The 24,848-nt window shown below is 43.4% G+C and overlaps 1 protein-coding gene across 2 annotated transcripts in view; it reads right to left on the bottom strand.

The window, feature by feature from the left end:
* The window catches only part of col27a1b (collagen, type XXVII, alpha 1b), a 524,608-nt gene that overhangs the window by 249,696 nt on the left and 250,064 nt on the right, over positions 1-24,848 (bottom strand). For both annotated transcript variants that reach the window (XM_067969899.1, XM_067969900.1), the window contains exon 13: positions 10,326-10,379. In XM_067969899.1, coding sequence (XP_067826000.1) covers positions 10,326-10,379 — 54 coding nt within the window. The remainder of the gene's footprint in view (positions 1-10,325; positions 10,380-24,848) is intronic.

The following is a 24,848-nucleotide window of genomic DNA, read 5'->3' as shown; positions in this document are numbered from 1 at the left end:
TATTCAGATATTTTACAATTTGCACACTATATCACATGTGTTGCACAAACATAGATTGTGCCCAAGAGTATAACCAAATGCAATGCTGGGATTCACATATAACAGCAATGTAGAGCCCAAATGGTTAATTGTGCTAATTTATTCACTAGTGCATTTTCAACGGTGTTGCTCAATGTAACTCAAAGGTTTTATAGTAACAGGAATGTTACACTATGAAATACACAATGCATGTTATCAAAATGCCTTGTGCAATCGCAGCAATTTTCTGAACATCCATTCTGAAATTCATCAAAAATAATGTTAAACTTAAAACTTTCAAAGATATATATAAACTGTTAACAAAAAACAAAGCATCCTACAAACCACCCAGTTGGCAAAAAGCTATGTTGAAAAGGTAGGTATAATGGGAGGACCCTAGGCAAGACAGAGGGTCAGAGGGATCTTGGTGTGCAAGTTCACAGATCCCTGAAGGCGGCAGAACAGGTAGATAAGGTGGTAAAGAAGGCATATGGGATACTTGCCTTTATTAGCCGAGGCATAGAATATAAGAGCAAGGAGGTTATGATGGAGCTGTATAAAACACTGGTTAGGCCACAGCTGGAGTACTGTGTGCAGTTCTGGTCGCCACACTACAGGAAGGATGTGATCGCTTTGGAGAGGGTGCAGAGGAGATTCACCAGGATGTTACCAGGGCTGGAGCGCTTCAGCTATGAAGAGAGACTGGGAAGATTGGGTTTGTTTTCCTTGGAGCAGAGGAGGCTGAGGGGGGACATGATTGAGGTGTACAAAATTATGAGGGGCACAGATAGGATGGATACTAAGGAGCTTTTTCCCTTCGTTGAGGGTTCTATAACAAGGGGACATAGATTCAAGGTAAAAGGCGGGAGGTTTAGAGGGGATTTGAGAAAGAACTTTTTCACCCAGAGGGTGGTTGGAGTCTGGAACTCACTGCCTGAAAGGGTTGTGGAGGCAGGAACCCTCACAACATTCAAGAAGCATTTGGATGAGCACTTGAAATGCCATAGCATACAAGGCTACGGACCAAATGCTGGAATATGGGATTAGATTAGACAGGGCTTGATGGCCGGCGCGGACACGATGGGCCGAAGGGCCTCTATCCGTGCTGTATAACTCTATGACTCTATGACTCTATAATAAAGTAATCTAAAGAATAATAGGACTTGAATGATGAAATCTATATACTTTTAGGAACATAGGAACAGAAGTAGGCCATTTAGCCCCTCGAGCCTGTTCTGCCATTGAATGAGACCATAGCTGATCTGTGTCCTAACTCCATATACCTGCCATAGCCCCATATCCCTTAATAACGTTGGTTAACAAAAATCTATCAATCTCAGATTTAAAATTAACAATTGAGCTAGCATCAACTGCCGTTTGCGGAAGCGAGTTCCAAACTTCTACCACCCTTTGGGTGTAGAAATGTTTCCTAACTTCACTCCTCAAATGTAAACAATTTTACAACACCAAGTTATAGTCCAGCAATTTTATTTTAAATTCACAAGCTTTCGGAGACTTCCTCCTTCCTCAGGTAAACATTTACCTGAGGAAGGAGGAAGTCTCCGAAAGCTTGTGAATTTAAAATAAAATTGCTGGACTATAACTTGGTGTTGTAAAATTGTTTACAATTGTCAACCCCAGTCCATCACCGGCATCTCCACATCATCACTCCTCAAAGTCCTGGCTCTAAGACCAAAACTACGCAGTACTCCAGGTGAGGTCTCACCAAAGCCCTATACAATTGCAGCAAGACTTCCTTACTTTTAGATTCTAACCCCTTGCAATAAAGGCCAACATGCCATTTGCTTTCCTAACTGCTTGTGGTAGCTGCATGCTAACTTTTTGTGTTTCTTGTACGAGGACACCCAAGTTTCTCTGAACACCAACATTTAATAGTTTCTCACCATTTAAAAAATATTCAGTTTTTCTATTCTTCCTACCAAAGTGAATAACCTCACATTTCCCCACATTATACTCCATCTGCCACCTTCTTGCCCACACATTTAACCTGTCTATATCCCTTTGCAGACTCTTTGTGTCCTCCTCACAGCTTACTTTCTGACCTAGCTTTGTATCGTCAGCAAACTTGGATTCGTTATACTCAGTCCCTTCATCTGAGTTATTAACATAGATTGGAAATAGCTGAGGCCCAAGCACCAATCATTGTGGCACCCCACTAGTTACAGCCTGCCAACCTGAGAATGACTCGTTTATCCCTACTTTCTGTTTTCTGTCCGTTAACCAATCCTCTATCCATGCTAATATGTTACCCCAACCCTGTGAGCCCTTATCTTGCGTAACAACCTTTTATGTGGCACCTTATCGAATGCCTTTTGAAAATCCAAATATACGACATCCACTGGTTCCCGTTTATCTACCCTGCTAGTTACATCCTCAAAAAACTCTAATAAATTTGTCAAACACGATTTTCCTTTCATAAAACCATGTTGACTTTGCTTAATCATATTATGATTCTCTAAGTGCCCTGTTACCACTTCCTTAATAATGGATTCCAGCATTTTCCCAACGACTGATGTCAGGCTTACTGGCCTGTAATTCCCTGTTTTCTCTCTCCCTCCTTGCTTGAAGAGTGGGGTCACATTTGCTACCTAAGGTGCGGTGTCCAGAACTGAACGCAGTACTCCAGGTGTGGTCTAACCAGGGCTTTGTATGGCTGTAGCATAACTTCTACTCTCTTGTATTCTAGTCCTCTAGATATAAAGGCCAGCATTCCATTGGCCTTTTTGATTATTTTCTGTACCTCCACTATTCTAGAGCTTGCTGCTTGCTGATTCATAGTTGTCTTCTGGCTGTTTAGCAAATGCCAAGTAATGAATGGTTAGTATATTTCACTCAACTAGCATTGCTCACTTAACAGATGGCTGTTTCTGAATGCTTAATTTTTTTCAAAATATGATATTTCAGCCAATCATAATTTTCTGCCCTAAGTGAGATATCTAAAGTGCGACCACTTTTGAACTGTGATGCCCTACAGACATGTGGTACATGCAAGAATTTACACACATAAAAAACAACAACTTGCATTTATATAACACCTTTAAAGTAGTAAAATGTCCCAAGGCACTTCTCAGGAATGTTATCAAACAAAATTTGAGAGCGAGGTAATGAGGTGGAGAGGTTTAGGGAGGGAATTCCAGAGCTTAGGGCCTAGGCAGCTAAAGGTACGGCTGTCAATGGTAGAGCAATTAAAATCGGGGATGCACAAGAGGTGAGAATTGGAGGAGCGCAGAGTTCTCGGAGGGTTGTAGAGCTGGAGGAAGTTACAGAGATAGGGAGGGGCAAGGCCATGGAGGGATTTGAAAAAGAGGATGAGAATCTTAAAATTGAGGTATTCCCGGTCCGGGAGACAATGTAGGTCAGCGAGCTCACGGGACTTGGTGCGAGTTAGGATATGGGCAGCAGAGTATGGATGAGCTCAAGTTTATGGCAGGTGGAAGATGGGAGGCCGGCCAGGAGAGCATTGGAATAGTTGACTCTGGAGGTAACAAAGGTGTGAATGAGGGTTTCAGCAGCAGATGATCTGAGGCAGGGGCGGAGACGGGAGATGTTACAGAGGTGGAAGTAGGCGGTCTTGGTGATGGAACGGATATGTGGTCGGAAGCTCATCTCAGGGTCAAATAGGACGCCAAGTTTGCGAACGGTCTGGTTCAGCCTCAGACCATGGCCAGGGAGAGGGATAGAGTCGGTGGCTAGTGAATGGAGTTTGTGGCGGGGACCGAAGACAATGGCTTCAGTCTTCCCAATATTTAGTTGGAGGAAATTTTTGCTCATCCAGTACTGGATGTTAGACAAGCAATGTGACAAATCAGAGACAGTGTAGGGGTCAAGGGAGGTGGTGGTGAGGTAGAGCTGGTTGTCATCAGCATGTATGTGGAACCTGATGTTGTGTTTTCGGATGATACCACCAAAGGGCAGCATGTAGATGGGAAATAGGAGCGGGCCAAGGATAGATCCTTGGGGGACTCCAGAGGTAACGTGCTGGAGCAGGAAGAGAAGCCATTGCAGGTGATTCTCTGGTTCCGACTGGATGGATAAGAATGGAACTGGGCGAGCGCAGTCCCACCCAGCTGGACGGTGGAGGAGAGGCATTGGAGGATGATGGTATGATCAACCATGTCAAAGGCTGCAGACCAGTCGTGAAGCATAAGGAGGGATAGTTTACCACGTCACAGTCACGTAGGATGTCATTTGTGACTTTGATGAGGGCTGTTTCAGTACTGTGGCAGGGAGTTGCGGGAAAGATGGGTACGGATTTGGGAGGCGACATTATGTTCAAGGACTTTGGAGAGGAAAGGGAGGTTGGAAATGGAGCGGTAGTTTGTAAGAACAGGGGGGTCAAGGGTGGGTTTTTTGAGGAGGGGTGTGATGATGGCAGATTTGAAGGGAAGGGGGACAGCACCTGAGGAAAGGGAACTGTTAACAATATCAGCTAGTTTGGGGGCCAGGAAAGGAAGTTGGGTGGTCAGCAGTTTGGTTGGAATAGGGTCGAGGGAGTGGGAGGTGGGTCTCATGGTCAAGATGAGTTTGGAGAGGACATGAGGGAAAATAGGAGAGAATCTAGAGAAAGATGTGAGTTCAGGGCTAGGACAGAGGGGAACCGTAGGGGAAGTTTGGCTTGGTAGGCTAGAGGAAGGGAGGAAAGCAGCAGAGGCAGCTGAATGGATGGTCTCAATCTTAGTGACAAGGATGTCCATGAGATCCTCATGCTTTTGTTGAAAGTGAGGGTAGCGGAGGCGTGGGAAAGGGGTTTAACAAGACGGTGTGTAATGGAGAAGAGAAGCTGGAGATTATCTTTGCATTCCAGGATGATCCCGGAACAGTGAGCAGTTTTGGCAGAGGAGAGCAGGACCCGATAGTGCTTTATGCGGTCCAGCCAGGTCTGGCAATGAATAGCTAAACCAGTTGTCCACCATAAACATTCAAGTCTGCGTCCCTTGGACTCAAGGGAGTGGGGATGAGGGCCGTACTAGGGGGAAAGACCATGGTGAGAAAGCAATGGTTTTAATGGGGACAAGGCCATCAAAGGTGGAGATGAGGGTGTGATTGAGCAGATCGGTAGCTGCAGAAATGTTAGAATCATAGAATCATAGAAGTTTACAACATGGAAACAGGCCCTTCGGCCCAACATGTCCATGTCGCCCAGTTTATACCACTAAGCTAGTCCCAATTGCCTGCACTTGGCCCATATCCCTCTATACCCATCTTACCCATGTAACTGTCCAAATGCTTTTTAAAAGACAAAATTGTACCCGCCTCTACTACTGCCTCTGGCAGCTCGTTCCAGACACTCACCACCCTTTGAGTGAAAAAATTGCCCCTCTGGACCCTTTTGTATCTCTCCCCTCTCACCTTAAATCTATGCCCCCTCGTTATAGACTCCTCTACCTTTGGGAAAAGATTTTGACTATCTACCTTATTTATGCCCCTCATTATTTTATAGACTTCTATAAGATCCCCCCGAAACCTCCTACTCTCCAGGGAAAAAAGTCTCAGTCTATCCAACCTCTCCCTATAAGTCAAACCATCAAGTCCCGGTAGCATCCTAGTAAATCTTTTCTGCACTCTTTCTAGTTTAATAATATCCTTTCTATAATAGGGTGACCAGAACTGTACACAGTATTCCAAGTGTGGCCTTACTAATGTCTTGTACAACTTCAACAAGACATCCCAACTCCTGTATTCAATGTTCTGACCAATGAAACCAAGCATGCTGAATGCCTTCTTCACTACCCTATCCACCTGTGACTCCACTTTCAAGGAGCTATGAACCTGTACTCCTAGATCTCTTTGTTCTATAACTCTCCCCAACGCCCTACCATTAACGGAGTAGGTCCTGGCCCGATTCGATCTACCAAAATGCATCACCTCACATTTATCTAAATTAAACTCCATCTGCCATTCATCGGCCCACTGGCCCAATTTATCAAGATCCCGTTGCAATCCTAGATAACCTTCTTCACTGTCCACAACGCCACCAATCTTGGTGTCATATGCAAACTTACTAACCATGCCTCCTAAATTCTCATCCAAATCATTAATATAAATAACAAATAACAGCGGACCCAGCACCGATCCCTGAGGCACACCGCAAATGGTATGTTGGCCTTCATTGCAAGAGGATTTGAGTATAGGAGCAAGGATGTCTTTACTGGAGTTATACAGGGCCTTGGTGAGACCACACCTGGAGTATTGTGTGCAGTTTTGGTCTCCTTACCTAAGAAAGGATATACTTGTCATAGAGGGAATGCAGCGAAGGTTCACCAGACTGATTCCTGGGATGGCAGGACTGTCGTATGAGGAGAGATTGGGTCAACTAGGCCTGTACTCACTCGAGTTTAGAAGACAGAGGGGATCTCATTGAAACATATAAAATTCTGCCAGGGCTAGACTGGATGCAGGGAGGATGTTTCCCCTGGCTGGGGGGTCACAGTCTCAGGATACGGGGTACGACATTTATGACTGAGATGAGGAGAAATTTCTTCACTCAGAGGGTGGTGAACCAGTGGAATTCTCTACCACAGCAGGCTATGGATGGTGAATGGAAGGCTAAAGGCTAGACAGTTGGGAAATTGAAAGTGCCATTGTAAGTGACTTGGTGGAGAGTTTTTCCAGGGGTGAACACAGAAGGAAGTGGGGTTGGGAGGGGGAAGGGACTTATGCGTGGAGAGGGATACAAGGAAGTGATCAGAGATGGCCTTATCTGTGATTTTTAAAATTTTTTTTTATTCGTTCACGGGATGGGGGCGTCGCTGGCGAGGCCAGCATTTATTGCCCATCCCTAATTGCCCTCGAGAAGGTGGTGGTGAGCCGCCTTCTTGAACCGCTGCAGTCCGTGTGGTAGCGAGATTTTACAACTGAGTGGCTTGCTAGGCCATTTCAGAGGGCAATTAAGAATCAACCACATTGCTGTGGGTCTGGAGTCACATATAGGCCAGACCGGGTAAGGACGGCAGGTTTCCTTCCCTAAAGGACATTAGTGAACCAGATGGGTCTTTACGACAATCCGGTAGTTTCATGGCCATCATTACTGATACTAGGATTGACACGATGGGAGTAGAGAGGCCACGTCAGATGGCAAGGACGAAGGGGTGGCCGTGAATATAGGTAGAGAAGTTTATATGGAGGGAGAGATTAAGGGAGGATAGGTGGGCAGTGAACTCAGAGAAGAGAGAGCATGATGTGTTGAGATGGAGGTCGAAATCACCGAGGATGCGAACTCACTCTGTGCAGAGGCTAAGGGAGGAAAGCAGTGAAAATATCTCAGTAAGAAGCTTGGCATGGTACTTGGGTGGGCGGTAGAGAAGGGGGATTTTAAAGGAGAGGTTAAAGGAGCGGAACAACGTGAGATGCTCAAAGGAGGAGAAGGTGCCAGAAGAGTGGGGGGGGGACAGACCTAGGTGTGATATGGTGATAAGGGCCACTTTGCCACCATGGCAGTCTAGGTGGGGTAAGTGGTGGAAGGTATTGCCAGGACGGGAGGTAAATATATTCGACAGGTAATGCACTATACTCTCTCCAAAGAGGAAAAAGAATGCAACCATTCTATAACTGAAAAGCACCACTCACTAGAGCATCAGCTGTCACCAGTCTTGAGGTATGTACCAGCATAGATACAGATACTATGTACCTATTAACATACCTATTGCAGTGTGGGAAAGGCTGACACCCACATATGCTGCCACTTCCTACAAGTGATGTCACCGAGCAACGACTGTCTGCACTGCAGTCTGCCATTCAGCATATGGCAACACCAATGGCAGTGGACAGCTTAATTACAAAAGACATAACCACAGCTGGAGCTTCTCTCAGAAATGCCCCATTGCTACTGAAAAGGCTTCAGTTTGATTGGAGAACAGCTAATGGTAATCACGATGGAAATGAGATCTCATATTAGTCATCATCAGGAGATACCTTAACCAATAGTGGTGCATATGGAGTAACAGTTCATTGGCATTTATGCCTTTGGCAGTTCTGTCCCATCCATAGCCCCTATACAAGTGGCAGTAAGTGCCACTTCTGAAAGCAATGAGCCCATAGAGATGCCAGCAAAGGAGACTACTGGCACTGATGTAGGTGCAACAGGATAAATTACAGATAGAGATATCAGACCTTCTGTATCACTGCAGCTCGCCAATTGGCTAGTCAACCACCTACCATTCTAACTCTTCAAATGGGGAATGACTTCATAATAGGGCACATGAACAACCAGCATGGAAAGATTTATGATGCAAATGCATCATTTTTACTATATCGTAGCTTATGATTCTTTCAGTGTACAAAAAATAAAGATTTAGTTTCCAAAAGGCAAAGTGACTGTCCCATGGTGCATGTCTAGAAGGTGCTGTGCCATTAAAGTTGAGGACAATAGTGACTTTCAGATGATTGACTGTCCCTACTGGTCTTCATGGACCAGGTGGCAAACCCTGATGAGTCTGACACCATGATATTCTGCCTCTGCTCCTGGTGCTCACTGGAAGTGCATATCGGGAAATTCTGCACTCCCAGCCCATGATTTTTTTTTTAATAGTGGAAAATCACAGGCTGGGAATGTGGAATTTCCTGATATGTATCCTGGTGTGTACCAGGAGCACAGAAGTGGAAAGTCCGGAACCTCCCCATGCACTTGTTATCTGCCATGCCCAGTTAGCTAACACTGTTGTGGGTGACATTGTGCCTGGGATAGTATCTGCTGCAATCTTGCACTTCTTATATTCTCTGAGCTCCAGGTGCACCCTCCACCTTCTTCTACTGTACTGTGATATATCCAACACTACACCATGCTTTATGACACAGTTCACTTTGGTCTGCTATGGTGATATTTCACTCATTAAGCTGAACTAACTACAGATCTGATATGGAGCAAAATGACCTTATCAAGGCCATAACAAGTAAAAATCAGCCTTTTTTGGCACATTTTTGGCAATGTTAATAAATCCATTTTTGGAGTAGGAATCTTCAGAGCATTTTCTACTAGTATTACAAAATTATCAAACAGAAAAATATGACTCACAGCCAATAATATTGAAGGAACTGTATTTCAGCATCAAATAAGATTTAATTGAAATAAATTATACTCTGTTGGTGGCTGGGCATTACCAATAAGAAAGATTATATTTCATTCATTGTTCATGGGTGGTGAATTCTTGTATTTGTATGCAGATATTCACAACACTTCAAAAGTCGGGGTGCTTCATAAAGCTCTACTGCAAATATAACTTTCCTGATATCTAGTTTTCCCAGTGCAACATAGGGTGTCAAGTACCCACAACATCCTTAGAAATTGCTCTAAAATTATTATTATACAAAAAGATCGTCTGATGTTATTCGCACAGGGTCTGATGCAGGACAGGCTGCTTTTTTGGGTGAGAAACAACCAGCTCTAGCACACTGAAGGCTGATCCATTCATCTCTTACTTTTGCATAGCTGTTACACTAGCTTCTCAGCAATGCCTGAGGCAATGATGTACCATTATATCATAAGCATGTCAAAAAAAAAATCAAAAAATATGATTAAAACATATATTTGATTGACAAACATACAAAGTAACATTTAAGAATGCATTTGATCCAGCACAGGTCAAATGGAAGGACCCAGCGCTTCTCTTAAAAATGTCGAGAAGCATTAATATTATTTTAAGCAGATCTACAAACCGAATGCTTACATGTGTAAAACTAAGCCATAGCCAGTGTTTCCTTGCACTTCGGGTGTGATTCTGATATTGCATACTAATAACAGAACATAAATGAGTCTGAATGACTCACTGTCATCCTGTTAACTCATTTGAGGTAATAAATAAAGTCTACAACAGCCTAAAACAAGTTGAGCTGTTGTCTGTAATGATAGTGTCCTACTGACATTCTCCACAGTAAGGAAACACCCTGAGGTATGTGTGGAACTCAAAAAAATAATAGTGACTCTCAACGATTATATTTTCTCAGACTGGATGATTATATCATCAGGTCAGTTTGGCTACTCGCAACTATATACATAGGAAAACACACAGCACTTCATTCTAGGTGAGTTACAATTTTCTCCAGCTCGACAATGGGAAGACCAAAGCCATTGTCCATCTCAAAGAAAGGGGAAAAACTGACATATCTCTGATGATTACATAGGAAGCAAAGAGATGACCCAAACCATCTAGCCGACTACTTGAAGAGGCTGCGTGTTAGAAAACAATTCTTAAGAGATAATAAAGAGGAAAAATTGAGGAAGAAATATAAAGTAAGCTGTCAAAAAAATAATTTTTTTCTACTAGTAAGTAAATATATATGTCTGAACTTACTGGGCTTCCATCTGAGCCTGGTGATCCCCTCTCCCCAAAATTTCCTGGAAATCCCTGCAGAGAGGAGAAACATTTTATCAGCACAAAAATAGAAAAACAATTTCACAAAAATAAAGAAAAGCCATTTTAAACCGAAATATTTATAGTTATTTTCTAAATATTTAGAGGGCAATTAGGGATGGGCAATAAATGCTGGCCTCGCCAGCGACACCCACGTCCCGTGAACGAATAAAAAAAAATTCAGTTCAGCTGCCTACTCTGTATAGAATATCATTCTCATAGATAGGTTACCTTAAAGCAACAGCTTTTAAGTCAGGTTATAAGAGTAGATTCAGCAATCCTGTGCTACCAATGGACAGGGGCGGTAGTTGCTTTGTGGGGCCCCGTACAATGGTTTGGTTTGGCACCCCTATATTTTACAAGACAATGATACTAAATACAATCTACTTAATCTGGTGTTAAATCCGCACATGTTTTGCCTGGAATAACTTAGACAATTTCCTTCAAAATCTTGAAAACCTACAATTAGGTTGCATCAAAGTCCCTTTTTCCAAAGGAAATAAACCCAATCTTTTTAACCTTTCCTCACAACTTAAATTTCTGATAACCGTAATCATTTTTTGATGTTTTTATTCTAACGCTTGTTTTGTTCATTTTTGGGAGACCAGTGTCCAAGTGTTTACACAACTAAATCCAGCTCTTATCCTGTGGTAGAATAGTGGTTCTAGTAGACTAAATGCCAGTCGCCCAGTCTGCCAGTAAAAAAACAACTATGTTGCATATCTATGTACCCTATCAAAGGCAATAACATCCTTTCAGTAATTAGGTGACCAGAACTACACACAGTTATGTAGATGGATCAGATAACCCTTATACTTTGGAAAGATGTGGTGATTTTAATGAAACAGATTGAAAAGCTGTGTATGTTTTGTTTTTTGGCAAAAAAGCTTTGGTCAATAAAATACATGCACCTTATTAAATTGGGGATAATTTCGACTTTGGGTGATAGTTTAAAATGGGTGATAGCAATACAGCCGCCCGTTATACATCTCTCCCGATTTTCATTACCATTGACTTCAGAAGTAGATATCAGGAGGGGTGACCAAAAGCTTGGTCGAAGAGGCAGGTTTTAAGAAGGGTTTTAAAAGAGTAGAGGGAGGTGAAGAGGCAGAGGGGTTTAGGGAGGGGATTCCAGAGCATTTGGCCTAGGCAGCTGAAGGTATGGCTGCCAAAGATGCGATGAAAGTAGGGGGAGATGCACAAGAGGCCAGAGTCAGAGTCAGAGTCACTAGGAGTGTAGGATCACTGAGTTTATCCTATATTGTTTGTATAGCCTGACAGTTGTCTTAGATCATCTAGGTAAGAGAATTCCATGTAGCAGTGGGAAATAATGTGCAACCTGAAATACCTTGTGTTGCTCCTGGCCCCCCCATCCCCCAAGTTCCAAACTAGGACAGAAATTATAGGGTATTTTCTGAGTATGCACTGCAAAGGGGTTACCTTGCCTGCTGCCAGCATGTATCAGAAAATCGCATGTGTACTCCCACAGTTTTCCATCCATTGAAATCTATGTTCCACACACAAAATTATGTAATACGTGTTGGCAGCAGGCGAGGCGCCTAGCTGCCAAAACATACTTGGAAAATTACTTCCAATGTGGAAAACTACCTCCAATGTTCCAGTATGATCTACTTGACTAATGTGACAATAAACTGTAGAACATGTAATTAAATCTTTACATGTATTAATCAGCTGAGGACCAGAGTTGTTTCTCTATCTGATCAAAGACTAGAATGAACCAATTGAAAGACAAATAAGCTTTTGCCGATGTGTGAAGCTTAGAGGCAAGGCCAGCATGAGGAAAGAAATTGACAGTTACACCCAACTCATATAATCCCCTTTTGAGGCTGTATTTGTAGTTATTAAAATGTATCTCAACATTTTCCTAACTATCTTTTGAACCACAGCACAGTGGCATCTGTTGTGAGCATAAAAATTGTATAGTACTAGGCTACATTTTCTGCCCATTCACAATCAACGGATAGCAAATCTATCCCTAAAGCTTTCAAAGGAAGTGAATTTTTCATGATGGACCATAAGAATTGAGAAAGGAACACAATTTCAGATATCACTGGGGAGAAATGCAACATGCGCCGGTTTCCAGTGTGAAATGAGCGGCAGGATCCCAAACACACACTTGAAGACGTTGGCCTGAGGCCCAATCGACATGGTGGGGTGGGGGGGGGGTGCGAGCATGGGCCGGCAGTGGCCCACAGTATTTTTGTGCAGCCAGCAGGAGCATCCCTGCTAAAATAAGTCAACAACACTATTATTCATGACAAACACTTGGCACAAGCGGACTTGCAACACATTTATCTCTAATCACTATTTCAACCATTTACTTTGTAAGATACTGAGTTGTAACAGATTCAGTCTTAGCATAACAGACGTAGCCCAAGGTATGTTTCATATGAATGGTGATACTTGGGATGTATGGTCTATTTACAATTGCCAAGTGCTTATGGCAAGTTGTGTGTACAACAATTCTTGCAAGAACTTCTCACAAGGAATATGCATCTCAAAGTTCTAATATACAGTATAGCCCTGAAGCTGCGCAGCTGTATGACATTCTCAATACTTTATGTACTTTCAATATTTGTATCTTTTCATCTGCTTTGAGAACAAGATGGCATGTAATCATAGAATCACACATGTGGTGACCCCAAACATCTCAATTCCCTATCCTATTTTGAAGTGACCACCCTGGAAATCAAAGACTGGAAGAGCATTGATAGATTGGGGAATGGCGAAGCTGGAGGCATCTCACAAATCATGGTTGGTACCATATTGCTTATCTTAGGTAATGTCCCACTGAAAAACTGTCACAAAGGTGCATACTCAACTTCAGAACATCATAGAGAGTATCAATCAATAGATGCAGTACTTGAATGTGCTTATTTAAGGCAGAATGTTTACATTTTGTTCTCTTCTGCTTTGGTAGGAATGGAAGAATGGACTCCTGCCACACGAACTGGAATCGATTTTAACACGAGTGGCTGACTGGTGGAACACGCCGGCAGCTCAGTTGTTCCAGGGGCGAAGAGGCCGGAGCAATTTAAAGACTGGACGTCATTTAAATGGAACTGGCGAGCTGCGAGCACCAAACTGAGCGCATGTCACAGGCTCCAACCAGTTCTATCCTGAAATGGCAATTGGGCTCCAAGTATGTCACAGGACCACTGATTTGCATATTAAAAGAAGCCTACTGCCTGAAGCAGGCAGGGGCTTCAGCCGGCCAGCAGTATGGCCCTTGTGAAAGTGGCAACGGGCTGATCATTGGCATTAACGGGGCAGTAAGACTATGGTCCTCATTTTAAGGCCGTTACTGACCCGTTAATGCCGATTTCATCAAATTAAAATTGACCCCACTGTCTGCAAGCAAACCATTGCTGATCAGCATCCTGCATAACTATCACCACCTCTGCTAAGAACCAACACAGCTACATAAACCCCAGAGGATATGGACAGCAAGACTGAGGAAGCACTACAGAATCACAGGTGAGAGGAAACAAGTGGTCACTTCTGTTAAAGGCCAACTACCTGCTGTCCAGAAGTCCAGCACAATTTCTTTCTCTCCTCCAGCTCCTAAGGATTCTAAACTCACAGGGCCTGCTTACAACTGGAGATTGTTGTCTCAGCAGGGTTATCTAAATGAGTCAGTTGGGTTCATGCAGAACACACTGGACGGTCTGACAAGGAGTATGGAGTAGTCCACTAGCTGAGTGCGTACAGTCACAAGCTCAAATTATAAAGATGCAATCTTGGCTGATTTTAGCAGCTGGGAGAGTCCAGAGAGACAACCTCGAAGTAGGGACTCAGAGACTCCATTACTACCTGAAATTTTGTTCTCACGCAGATCTGTGGATTTGCTGAAGGAGTGCCCTGCAGCAAAAGCATGCCAAGCCATGCACAGTCAATTAGGAACAGATCAGGTGGCTAACTCAAGATAATGCCATATCTGGCCCATCAAGCATCTCTGCAAGTAACAATAGTTGTGCCAGAAAGCAAGCAGAGAGCCACGACAGCACTGGATGTGGCTGACTTAGCTGCACAGTCATCACAATGCATACTAGAAGGAGGTCTAGGGCTACCAGAATCCCAGGATGCTGCCAGTGAAACCCCACAGCCAGCCAGCACACTTAATCTGTCCACACGGGAATCATCTAGAAATGGTCGTTAGTTACGTGTCATATGTTGAAAATGAGCCACAAGCATGAAGTGGGTGCATTTGCAAATTACAAAGATAACATTTGCACACCAAACAACAGATGAAACAAAAGAGCAGACAGAGGGATGTTAGACAAATGTTTTAAGCCTTCATCAGGCAGGGCGAATAGACATGGAAGTGGTTTATAAAGTATAAATGAGGAAGTTAATCTGGGCCGCTCATGCGCAGCTCCTAGCAACTGGAGCATTTCTGGTATGTGCCTGGGACCAGGTTGCCTGCTCAGCCTCTTACCCTGATGCATGGAACGGGGTAGATGTTCAATTTGGAGCTGTTTTCTTCAGCTGCAGGGGCTGATGACATTCTCGATGTGCAAAAATGACACTCCAGAACTAAATAAGATTGGACGGCATTTCTGCCTTGTTCACAAATGGGACAAGTACAGCACAATGAAAGTTAATTTCAGTGTAAATAGAGTCAAACTACAAACTGGGTTCAATGGGAACAATGTTTAGGATGCGGAGAGGAACATACATTGGTGAGTTTCCAGTAACAAATTTTAGATACCAAGTATAACATCTTATCGATCAGCAATTATTCCATGTTTTTAATTCCCTGGATTGCTGTTTGGACTCCCTGTTACTTGTTCTTCTTTCCACACAGAATCTGTTGAGTCTGAGCAGATGCAACAAATATTTGAACTGTGCTACATTATGTCTGTCCCCCACAGCCATGAAAAGATCAATAAACAAATTGTTGATGCACTGTATGGGATTTTTAATAAAATAATAAGCTCCAAAGACCAATACAGAATCACAGAAGTTTCAGCACAGATGGAGGCCATTCAGTCCATCGTGCTTGTGCTGGTGCTAGCTCCACATTTGGGCTATCTGCTCTAATTCAATTTTCCTACTCTTTCCCCATTCTCTTAATATTTTTCTTCTTCAATATGTAATTATATTTCTATTAAATTAATAGCAGCTTAAAAAACAAAACTTATTTCCAATTATACCCATCGGGTCGATTTTCATGTAACCACTTCCAAAGGGCAGGAGGCGGGTGGAGTGAATCTCAAGCCTGCTCGAAGGAAGCAGTTTGAGGCCCGAATTATTTTTGCCGATAGAAAGAGGCAGGAAATTTGGTGGCTCCACCATGGAGCCCAGATGAGTGGACAGTCGATCCTGGGGGAGGGCCCTAGATGGTCAGGCATTGGGAACGGGGCTCAATTTCTGTGGGGCTTTAATGCTCCTCTTGACCCCACAAAAGTCAATTAAAAACTTCTTTTAAATTTTTTTTTTTGTTGAGTGGCCTGCAGCGGTCCCATTGGTTCCTCAAAATTGGATCGGGGTCCTAGTGATGCCACAGGACCCCCAATTTGAATGGGCTAATGAGGCTCCTGCCTGTTTCCTGCGGGCATGTGCTATTCTCATTGTGCTACCGTCCCATTGCCACCCAGTAGAGGGGTTGAAAATTAGGCCCCATGGTATTTTTTCCAGCAATGGAATAATTTTAGTAGTAAATTTAGTGCAAATGACACACGATAACCCTGTCCTACAGTGTGTCACTTTTTCACCTCCAAAATACTCCCCAACCTCCACTTCTCGAGAAAGTTTTGAAGGAGAATCATTTGGATTTCAGCAGTTACATTTTTTATTTTCGATTTCCAGTATTCACAGTTTCTCTCTAAATTCGGTCTGTGTATTTTCTGGCTAGGCTACGATTTTAGTCATAAGAATAAGTATGGCAAGAAATTCCAGTTTGTGTTATTAAATATGATTTTTTTTTGTGGTTTTATTTTTTCAGAATCATCAACAAAATGCATTTCCAAGAAATTGTCTGCTTGGAATATTCGTTTCATGCAGTGAAAATTATGGGAAGTGATTACTTTGGGCTAAATGGAAAATGCTGGAAATGCCCAGCAGGTCAAATCAACATCGAGAAAAATAGGAAAGAAACATTAGGGCGATTCCATGATCCTGTGCTGAGTGGGAAGCAGTACTCAATGGTAGTGTGTGCCATAGATTAGCCTTAATTCTCCAACCTGTACTCCCAGTAGTGTAGCACCCCGCTGGGAGTGCAGGATCACAGAATTACATTGAAACTACAGCACAGGAACAGGCCATACGTCCCAACTGGTCTATGCTGGCGTTTATGTTCCACACAAGTCTCCTCCCTCCCTACTTCATCTAACCCTATCAGGATACCCTTCTATTCCTTTCTTCCTCTTGTGCTTACCTAGCTTCCCCTTAAATGCATCTATGCTATTTGCTTCAACTACTCCTTGTGGTAGCACGTTCCACATTCTTACCACTCTCTGGGGAAAGAAGTTTCTCCTGAATTCCCTATTGGATTTATTAGCGACTATTTGATGTTTATGACCTCTAGTTTTGGACTCCACCCACAAGTGGAAACATTTTCTCTACGTCTACCCTATCAACCCTATCGCTTTTTAAAGACCTCTATCAGGTCACCCCTCAGCCTTCTCTTTTCTAGAGAAAAGAGTCCCAGCCTGTTCAGTCTTTCCTGGTAAGGATATTGGGGGTACTCATGCTCATCCTCTCAGTTCTGGTATCATCCTTGTGAATCTTTTTTGCACCCTCTCCAATGCCTCTATATCCTTTCTATAATATGGAGACCAGAACGGTGCACAACGCTCCAAGTGTGGTCTAACCAAGGTTCTATACCGGTTTAACGTAACTTTTTTGCTTTTCAATTCTATCCCTCTAGAAATGAACCCTAGTGCGTGATTTATCTTTTTTATGGCCTTATTAACCTGTGACGCCACATTGTGATTTGTATATCTGTACCCATAGATCCCTTTGCTTCTCTATCCCATTTAGACTCTTATTATCCAAGCAGTATGTGGTCTCCTTATTCTTCCTACCAAAATACACTACCTCACACTTATTTATATTGAAATTCATTTGCCAATTACAATTCCATTCTGCAAGTTTATTAATGTTCTCTTGCATTTTGACACATTCTTCCTTTGTATTAACTACACACCCCAATTTGGTGTCTCAAATTTTGAAATTGTACTTCTGATTCCCAAATCCAAATTGTTTTTTGTAAATTGTGAACAACAGTGGTCCCACTACCGATCCCTGTGGAACACCACTTCCCACCTTTTGACAGACTGAGTAGCTACCCTTAACCCCTACTCCCTGTTTTCTGTTTTGTAGCCAACTTGCTATCCATTCTGCTACCTGTCCCCTGGCTCCACATGCTCTGACCTTAGCAATGAGTCAACAATGCGGTACCTTATTCAAGGCCTTTTGAAAATCCAAATATATTACATCTACTGCATTACCCTTGTCTACTCTTTCTGTTATTTCTTCAAAGAATTCAATAAGGTTGGTCAAGCATGACTTTCCCTTCTGTAATCCATGCTGACTACTCTTTATTATATTTTCATTCTCTAGATGTCTTTCTATTACATCTTTGAGTAAAGAACCCATTATCTTTCCTACCACCAACATTAAGCTAACTGGTCTTTAGTTCCCTGGACTTGTTCTATCTCCCTTTTTAAATATAGGAATAACATTAAATATAAGAATCATCCCTATTAGCCTAGCTTTCAGACGTTGTCTGACTTGCTGTGTAATCAAAAGTTTTCTTTGTTTATTTCCGATTTTTAGTACTTGTAGTTTTTCTCTGTCTCAATTACATTGGGCTGTTATGCTTGGATAAGGAATGCATTAATCTGACTCTTCTCTAAATCAAATCTTCCTACGTTACAAAGTGCAACGGAAATTTATTACTTAAAAATCTAAAATATCAGAATGGAGAACTTGCAATTAGTCCAATTCACACACTTCCTGTCTCTTTCTATCCTTCAATGCTTTTTTAATCTCAAAATTAAATATTCTTTTGTCACTCCTATTTTTTGATCCCTATATTATTATTTCTTTCATCCTATTCATAGATTCAATTTTATATTATTCTCTTGTATTTCAGTCCTTTTCACTATTCTTTCTCTGACTCTTTCCTTTTCATATTTATTTCACTGTGGCACATGCCTATTGGAATAAAGAGTAACACTCAGCTGCCAGGAAAAGAGTCCAGGAAGTCCTGGCATACTTCCATCTCTGTGCTATTTTCATCCAAAAATAGGATTGAATTCTCCCTGGCTGAGGTCCAGATTTTAGAACAAATTCAAGAACTGTTTGAAAATGCTCGTTGTGCAGATAAACAAAAGGACTTTTGCCAATCTTCTACTCGAGGTGAAACTGTCTGCCCAATGTCCCACTGCGGGGATATAGGAAAAAGAGAGTATTGTTCCTACTAGTATCTCCTTCAATGACTTTATTACACAAAAAACAACAAAAAACATTAATCCAAACCAATCTTGTTTTACCTTCTGGCTAATAGTAAGGTTAAAGGTTACAACAGCAAACACTTTCACTGAAGATGTGACAAGGTCAAATAGCTGTTATCTATGAATTTCAACCTGATGGTCACATGGTGTGGTACTAAGCTTTACAAAAACAATAACAACTTGCATTTATATAGTGTCTTTAACGTAGTAAAACATCCCAAGGCGCTTCACAGGAGAGTTATCAAACAAAATTTGACACCGAGCCACATAAGGAGATATCAAGACAGGTGACCAAAAGCTTGGCCAAAGAGGTAGCTTTTAAGTACTGTCTTAAAGGAGGAGAGAGTGGTAGAGAGGTGGAGAGATTTAGGGAGGAAATTGCAGAGCTTAGGGTGTAGGCAGCTGAAGGCACAGCTGTCAATGGTGGAGCGATTAAAATCGGGGATGCACAAGAGACAAGAATTGGAGGAGCGCAGTGATCTCGGTTGGTTGTAGGGCTGGAGGAGGTTACAGAGATAGGGAGGGGCAAGGCCATGGAGGGATTTGAAAACAAGGATGAGGATTTTAAAATCTAGTCGTTGCTGGACCGGGAGCCAATGTATCAGCAACCACAGGGGTGATGGGTGAACGGGACTTGGTGCAAGTTAGGATACCGGTAGCAGAGTTTTAGATGATCTCAAGTTTATGGAAGGTGGAAGATGTGAGGCTGGCCAAGAGCGCATTGGAATAGTCAAGTCTAGAGATAACAAAAACAAGGATGAGGGTTTCAGCAGCAGATGAGCTGAGGCAGGGGCAGAGACGGGAGATGTTAAAGAGGTGGAAGTAGGCAGTCTTGGTGATGGAATGAATATGAGGTTGGAAGCTCATCTCAGGTTCAAATAGGACTGTAAGGTTGTGAAGGGTCTGGTTCAGCCTCAGACAGTGGCCAGGGAGAGGGATGGAGTTGGTGGCTAGGGAACGGAGTTTGCGGTAGAGACCGAAGACAATGGCTTCAGTCTTCCCAATATTTCCCAATATGTAGGTACCAGATTTAAACCCTGGTCTCAGATTGGGTAATAATGAAGATGCTATGATTGGCCTCAGGAAGGAGAAAGACACAGTAAAGGTTATCCTATTCTTGACCACAATGCAGTACACCCTACAGAGAAGTGCACATGTGGACATTGGATAAGGACAGAATTGTTCCACATGGTGAAATAGCCAGTTCATACTCACTGGTCACGATTACATACAAAGAATGGCTATTTCGCATAGATAGAATACTAAGATCTGACAATATTTGGGCTATATAATTACCCAAGCTTTAAAGAAATCAGATTCTCTTTTAAATGTCAATTTATTTAACTAGGAATGCTTTTAGTGACTAACGGATTATTTCTGGAGTGTCAGCAGTAAAGGCACTTTACAGTTTTGCTGTGGTAAGTGGATACACTTATCACCCATCCATTAAGACTGAATATTGTGATCCATAGCATCTTAACTTTATGTCAGTAGAATGTTAAGGCACTCATTCACTGTGCAGTTACAATAACAGTTAAGCAGCTAATCACAGCTTCACTGATGGGCTGGGTATAAAGGCAGCACTAAGCAAACATGTAGTTGTGCTTAGTTAGTGGGGCAGGAGTTTTTTTATTCGTTCATGGGATGTGAGCGTCGCTGGCAAGGCTAGCATTTATTGCCCATCCCTAATTGCCCTTGAGAAGGTGGTGGTGAGCCTCCTTCTTGAACCGCTGCAGTCCGTATGGTGAAGGTTCTCCCACAGTGCTGTTAGGAAGGGAGTTCCAGGATTTTGACCAAGCGACGATGAAGGAACGGCAATATATTTCCAAGTTGGGATGGTGTGTGACTTGGAGGGGAATGTGCAGGTGGTGTTGTTCCCATGTGCCTGCTGCCATTGTCCTTCTAGGTGGTAGAGGTCGCGGGTTTGGGAGGTACTGTCAAAGAAGCCTTGGCGAGTTGCAGCAGTGCATCCTGTGGATGGTACACACTGCAGCCACAGTGTGCCGGTGGTGAAGGGAGTGAATGTTTAGGGTGATGGATGGGGTGCCAATCAAGTGAGCTGCTTTGTCCTGGATAGTGTCGAGCTTCTTGAGTGTTGTTGGAGCTGCACTCATCCAGGCAAGTGGAGAGTATTCCATCACACTCCTGACTTGTGCCTTGTAGATGGTGGAAAGGCTTTGGGGAGTCAAGAGGTGAGTCACTCGCCGCAGAATACCCAGCCTCTGACCTGCTCTCGTAGCCACAGTATTTATATGGCTGGTACAGTTAAGTTTCTGGTCAATGGTGACCCGCAGGATGTTGATGGACGTGGATTCGGCGATGGTAATGCTGTTGAATGTCAAGGGAAGATGGTTAGACTCTCTCTTGTTGGAGATGGTCATTGCCTGGCACTTGTCTGGCGTGAATGTTACTTGCCACTTATCAGTCCAAGCCTGGATGTTGTCCAGGTCTTGCTGCGTGCGGGCACAGACTGCTTCATTATCTGAGGGGTTGTGAATGGAATGAACACTGTGCAATTGTCAGCGAACATCCCCATTTCTGACCTTATGATGGAGGGAAGGTCATTGATGAAGCAGCTGAAGATGGTTGAGCCTAGGACACTGCCCTGAGGAACTCCTGCAGCAATGTCCTGGGGCTGAGATGATTGGCCTCCAACAACCACTACCATCTTCCTTTGTGCTAGGTATGACTCCAGCCACTGGACAGTTTTCCCCCTGATTCCCATTGACTTCAATTTTACTAGGGCTCCTTGGTGCCACACTCGGTCAAATGCTGCCTTGATGTCAAGGGCAGTCACTCTCACCTCACCTCTGGAATTCAACTCTTTTGTCCATGTTTGGACCAAGGCTGTAATGAGGTCTGGAGTGATCCTGGCGGAACCCAAGCTGAGTATCGGTGAGCAGGTTATTGGTGAGTAAGTGCCGCTTGATAGCACTGTCGACAACACCTTCCATCACTTTGCTGATGATTGAGAATAGGCTGATGGGGCGATAATTGGCCGGATTGGATTTGTCCTGCTTTTTGTGGACAGGACATACCTGGGCAATTTTCCACATTGTCGGGTAGATGCCAATGTTGTAGCTGTACTGGAACAGCTTGGCTGGAGGTGCAGCTAGTCTTCAGCGCTACAGCCGGGATGTTGTCGGGGCCCATAGCCTTTGCTGTATCCAGTGCACTCAGCCGTTTCTTGATATCATGTGGAATGAATCAAATTGGCTGAAGACTGGCTTCTGTGATGGTGGGAATATCGGGAGGAGGCCGAGATGCATCATCCACTCGGCACTTCCAGCTGAAAATGGTTGCAAATGCTTCAGCCTTGTCTTTTGCACTCACGTGCTGGACTCCGCCATCAATGAGGATGGGGATGTTTACAGAGCCTCCTCCTCCCATTAGTTGTTTAATTGTCCACCACCATTCACGACTGGATGTGGCAGGACTGCAGAGCTTTGACCTGATCCGTTGGTTGTGGAATCGCTTAGCTCTGTCCATAGCATGTTGCTTCCGCTGTTTAGCATGCATGTAGTCCTGAGTTGTAGCTTCACCAGGTTGGCACCTCATTTTTAGGTACGCCTGGTGCTGCTCCTGGCATGCTCTTCTACACTCCTCATTAAACCAGGGTTGATCCCATGGCTTGTTGGTAATGGTAGAGTGAGGAATATGCTGGGCCATGAGGTTACAGATTGTGCTGGAATACAATTCTGCTGCTGCTGATGGCCCGCAGCACCTCATGGATGCCCAGTTTTGAGCTGCTAGATCTGTTCTGAATCTATCCCATTTAGCATGGTGGTCGTGCCACACAACACGTTGGATGGTATCCTCAGTGCAAAGACGGGACTTCGTCTCCATGAGGACTGTGCGGTGGTCACTCCTACCAATACTGTCATGGACAGATACAATTGCGACAGGAAGATTGGTGAGGACATGGTCAAGTAAGTTTTTCCCTCGTGTTGGTTTGCTCACCACCTGCCACAGGCCCAGTCTGGCAGCTATGTCCTACAGGACTCGGCCAGCTCGGTCAGTAGCGGTGCTACCGAGTCACTCTTGGTGATGGACATTGAAGTCCCCCACCCAGAGTACATTCTGTGCCCTTGCTACCCTCAGTGCTTCTCAACATCCAGGAGGACTGATTCATCAGCTGAGGGAGGACGGTAGGTGGTAATCAGCAGGAGGTTTCCTTGCCCATGTTTGACCTGATGCCATGAGATTTCACGGGGTCCGGAGTCAATGTTGAGGACTCCAAGGGCCACTCCCTCCTGACTGTATACCACTGTACTGCCACCTCTGGTCGGTCTGTCCTGCCGGTGGGACAGGACATACCCACGGATGGTGATGGAAGAGTCTGGGATGTTGGCTGAAAGGTATGAATCTGTGAGTATGGCTATGTCACGCTGTTGCTTGACTAGTCTGTGGGACAACTCTCCCAATTTTGGCATAAGTCCCCAGATGTTAGTGAGGAGGACTTTGCAGGGTCGACTGGGCTTGGTTTGCTTTTGTCGTGTCTGATGCCTAGTGGTCCGATGCCGGGTGGTCCTTCCGGTTTTATTCTTATTATGACTTTTTTTAGTGAGATTGTACAACTGAGTGGCTTGCTAGGCCATTTCAGAGGGCGATTAAGAATCAACCACATTGCTGTGGGTCTGGAGTCACATATAGGCCAGACCGGGTCGGGACGGCAGGTTTCTTTCCCTAAAGGACATTAGTGAACCAGATGGGTTTTTACGACAATCCAGTAGTTTCATGGCCACCATTACTGTTACTAGTATTTTAATTCCAGATTTTATTTAATTAATTGAATTTAAATTCCCCAGCTGCCGTGGTGGGATTTGAATTCATGACTCCGGATTATTAGTCCAGGCCTCTGGATTACTTGTATGAGTAACATAACCACTATGCTACTGTACCCAGTTGGACCCCCTCAAGTGGCCACAACACTCCTCAGCTAGGTAGATGGAAGGTCATCCAGGAGATGAAATATCAGATGGTTGTTTAGTAACCTCTGCCAGAAAGTGCTCATGTGTGGATGTTGGGTGAAAACAGAATCAGACTTCGTTGTAATGGCCCTTCACTGTCAAAGAGTTTGCCAACATTCACGATAACAGGCTCACACATTAAGAATGGCCACTTCAACAAACTATTGGAGGGCTGCAGGTGCCTGAGAAATTGTACCCTGGCAAAGAAGTGGACAAAACTGGAGGGCAAAAATAGCAGCTAAACAAGAAAGTAATGAAGCATTTTTGGAAGGCATATCAAAAGCTGAAGTAAATGCCTCAACTATTGACTCTGGTCAGGATCTTCTCCTTGTCTGTTATTCCTTGTAACATATTCAGAATGTTTGGATCCAGTAATAGAAAAGTACAACAGTACTGGGCAAACAATGTCAATGGTGAATTGGATAAGCCAGTTGTGGGTTGCATATGGGGTTTGATATGTTGTACTGTGCATTCTTGAACATCACATGATTCAGGTCCATTTGTGTAAAGAGGAAAGGTATATATTGATAGTGTATCACACTACCTTCATGACAAAATCAGCAGTGAAGCTAACATATTTATTGACATGAATTTGTTTGCAATTTTAACAAGGGCGTTAATCAGTTTATTTTAAATGAGTTAATGCTTCTTAAAATACCAGACAAAGTAATGGCATTAGAATGTGGTATGCAGTCAGATGCTAATATTGCACACACTAATTTCTAGGCATATCTAACATAATGCAACATGCCAGCATTGCTAATGACCTACTTTCCTGTTGATAGATCTCAACATTGTAAATCTGTTTCACGAGGCATTCTCATTACCAGAGAACGCTACTGGCCAGTTGCATACTATCACAGTTCAGTTTGGGAAGTATGGACAGCTCCCTATCAGGGAGGCATGTACTAAAGTTCACCATGAAGTAAATGATCTCCATCATGGTGGCTGTGATGGAGCCATCAGCTAGTATTAGTGTATCAAGGGCATAGACACACAGGATATCAATT

Source organism: Heptranchias perlo, chromosome 31 (assembly GCF_035084215.1).
Source record: "Heptranchias perlo isolate sHepPer1 chromosome 31, sHepPer1.hap1, whole genome shotgun sequence".
NCBI lineage: Eukaryota > Metazoa > Chordata > Chondrichthyes > Hexanchiformes > Hexanchidae > Heptranchias > Heptranchias perlo.
The sequence above is the reverse complement of the archived record's forward strand: the minus strand, read 5'-3'. Positions and strand labels throughout refer to the sequence as shown.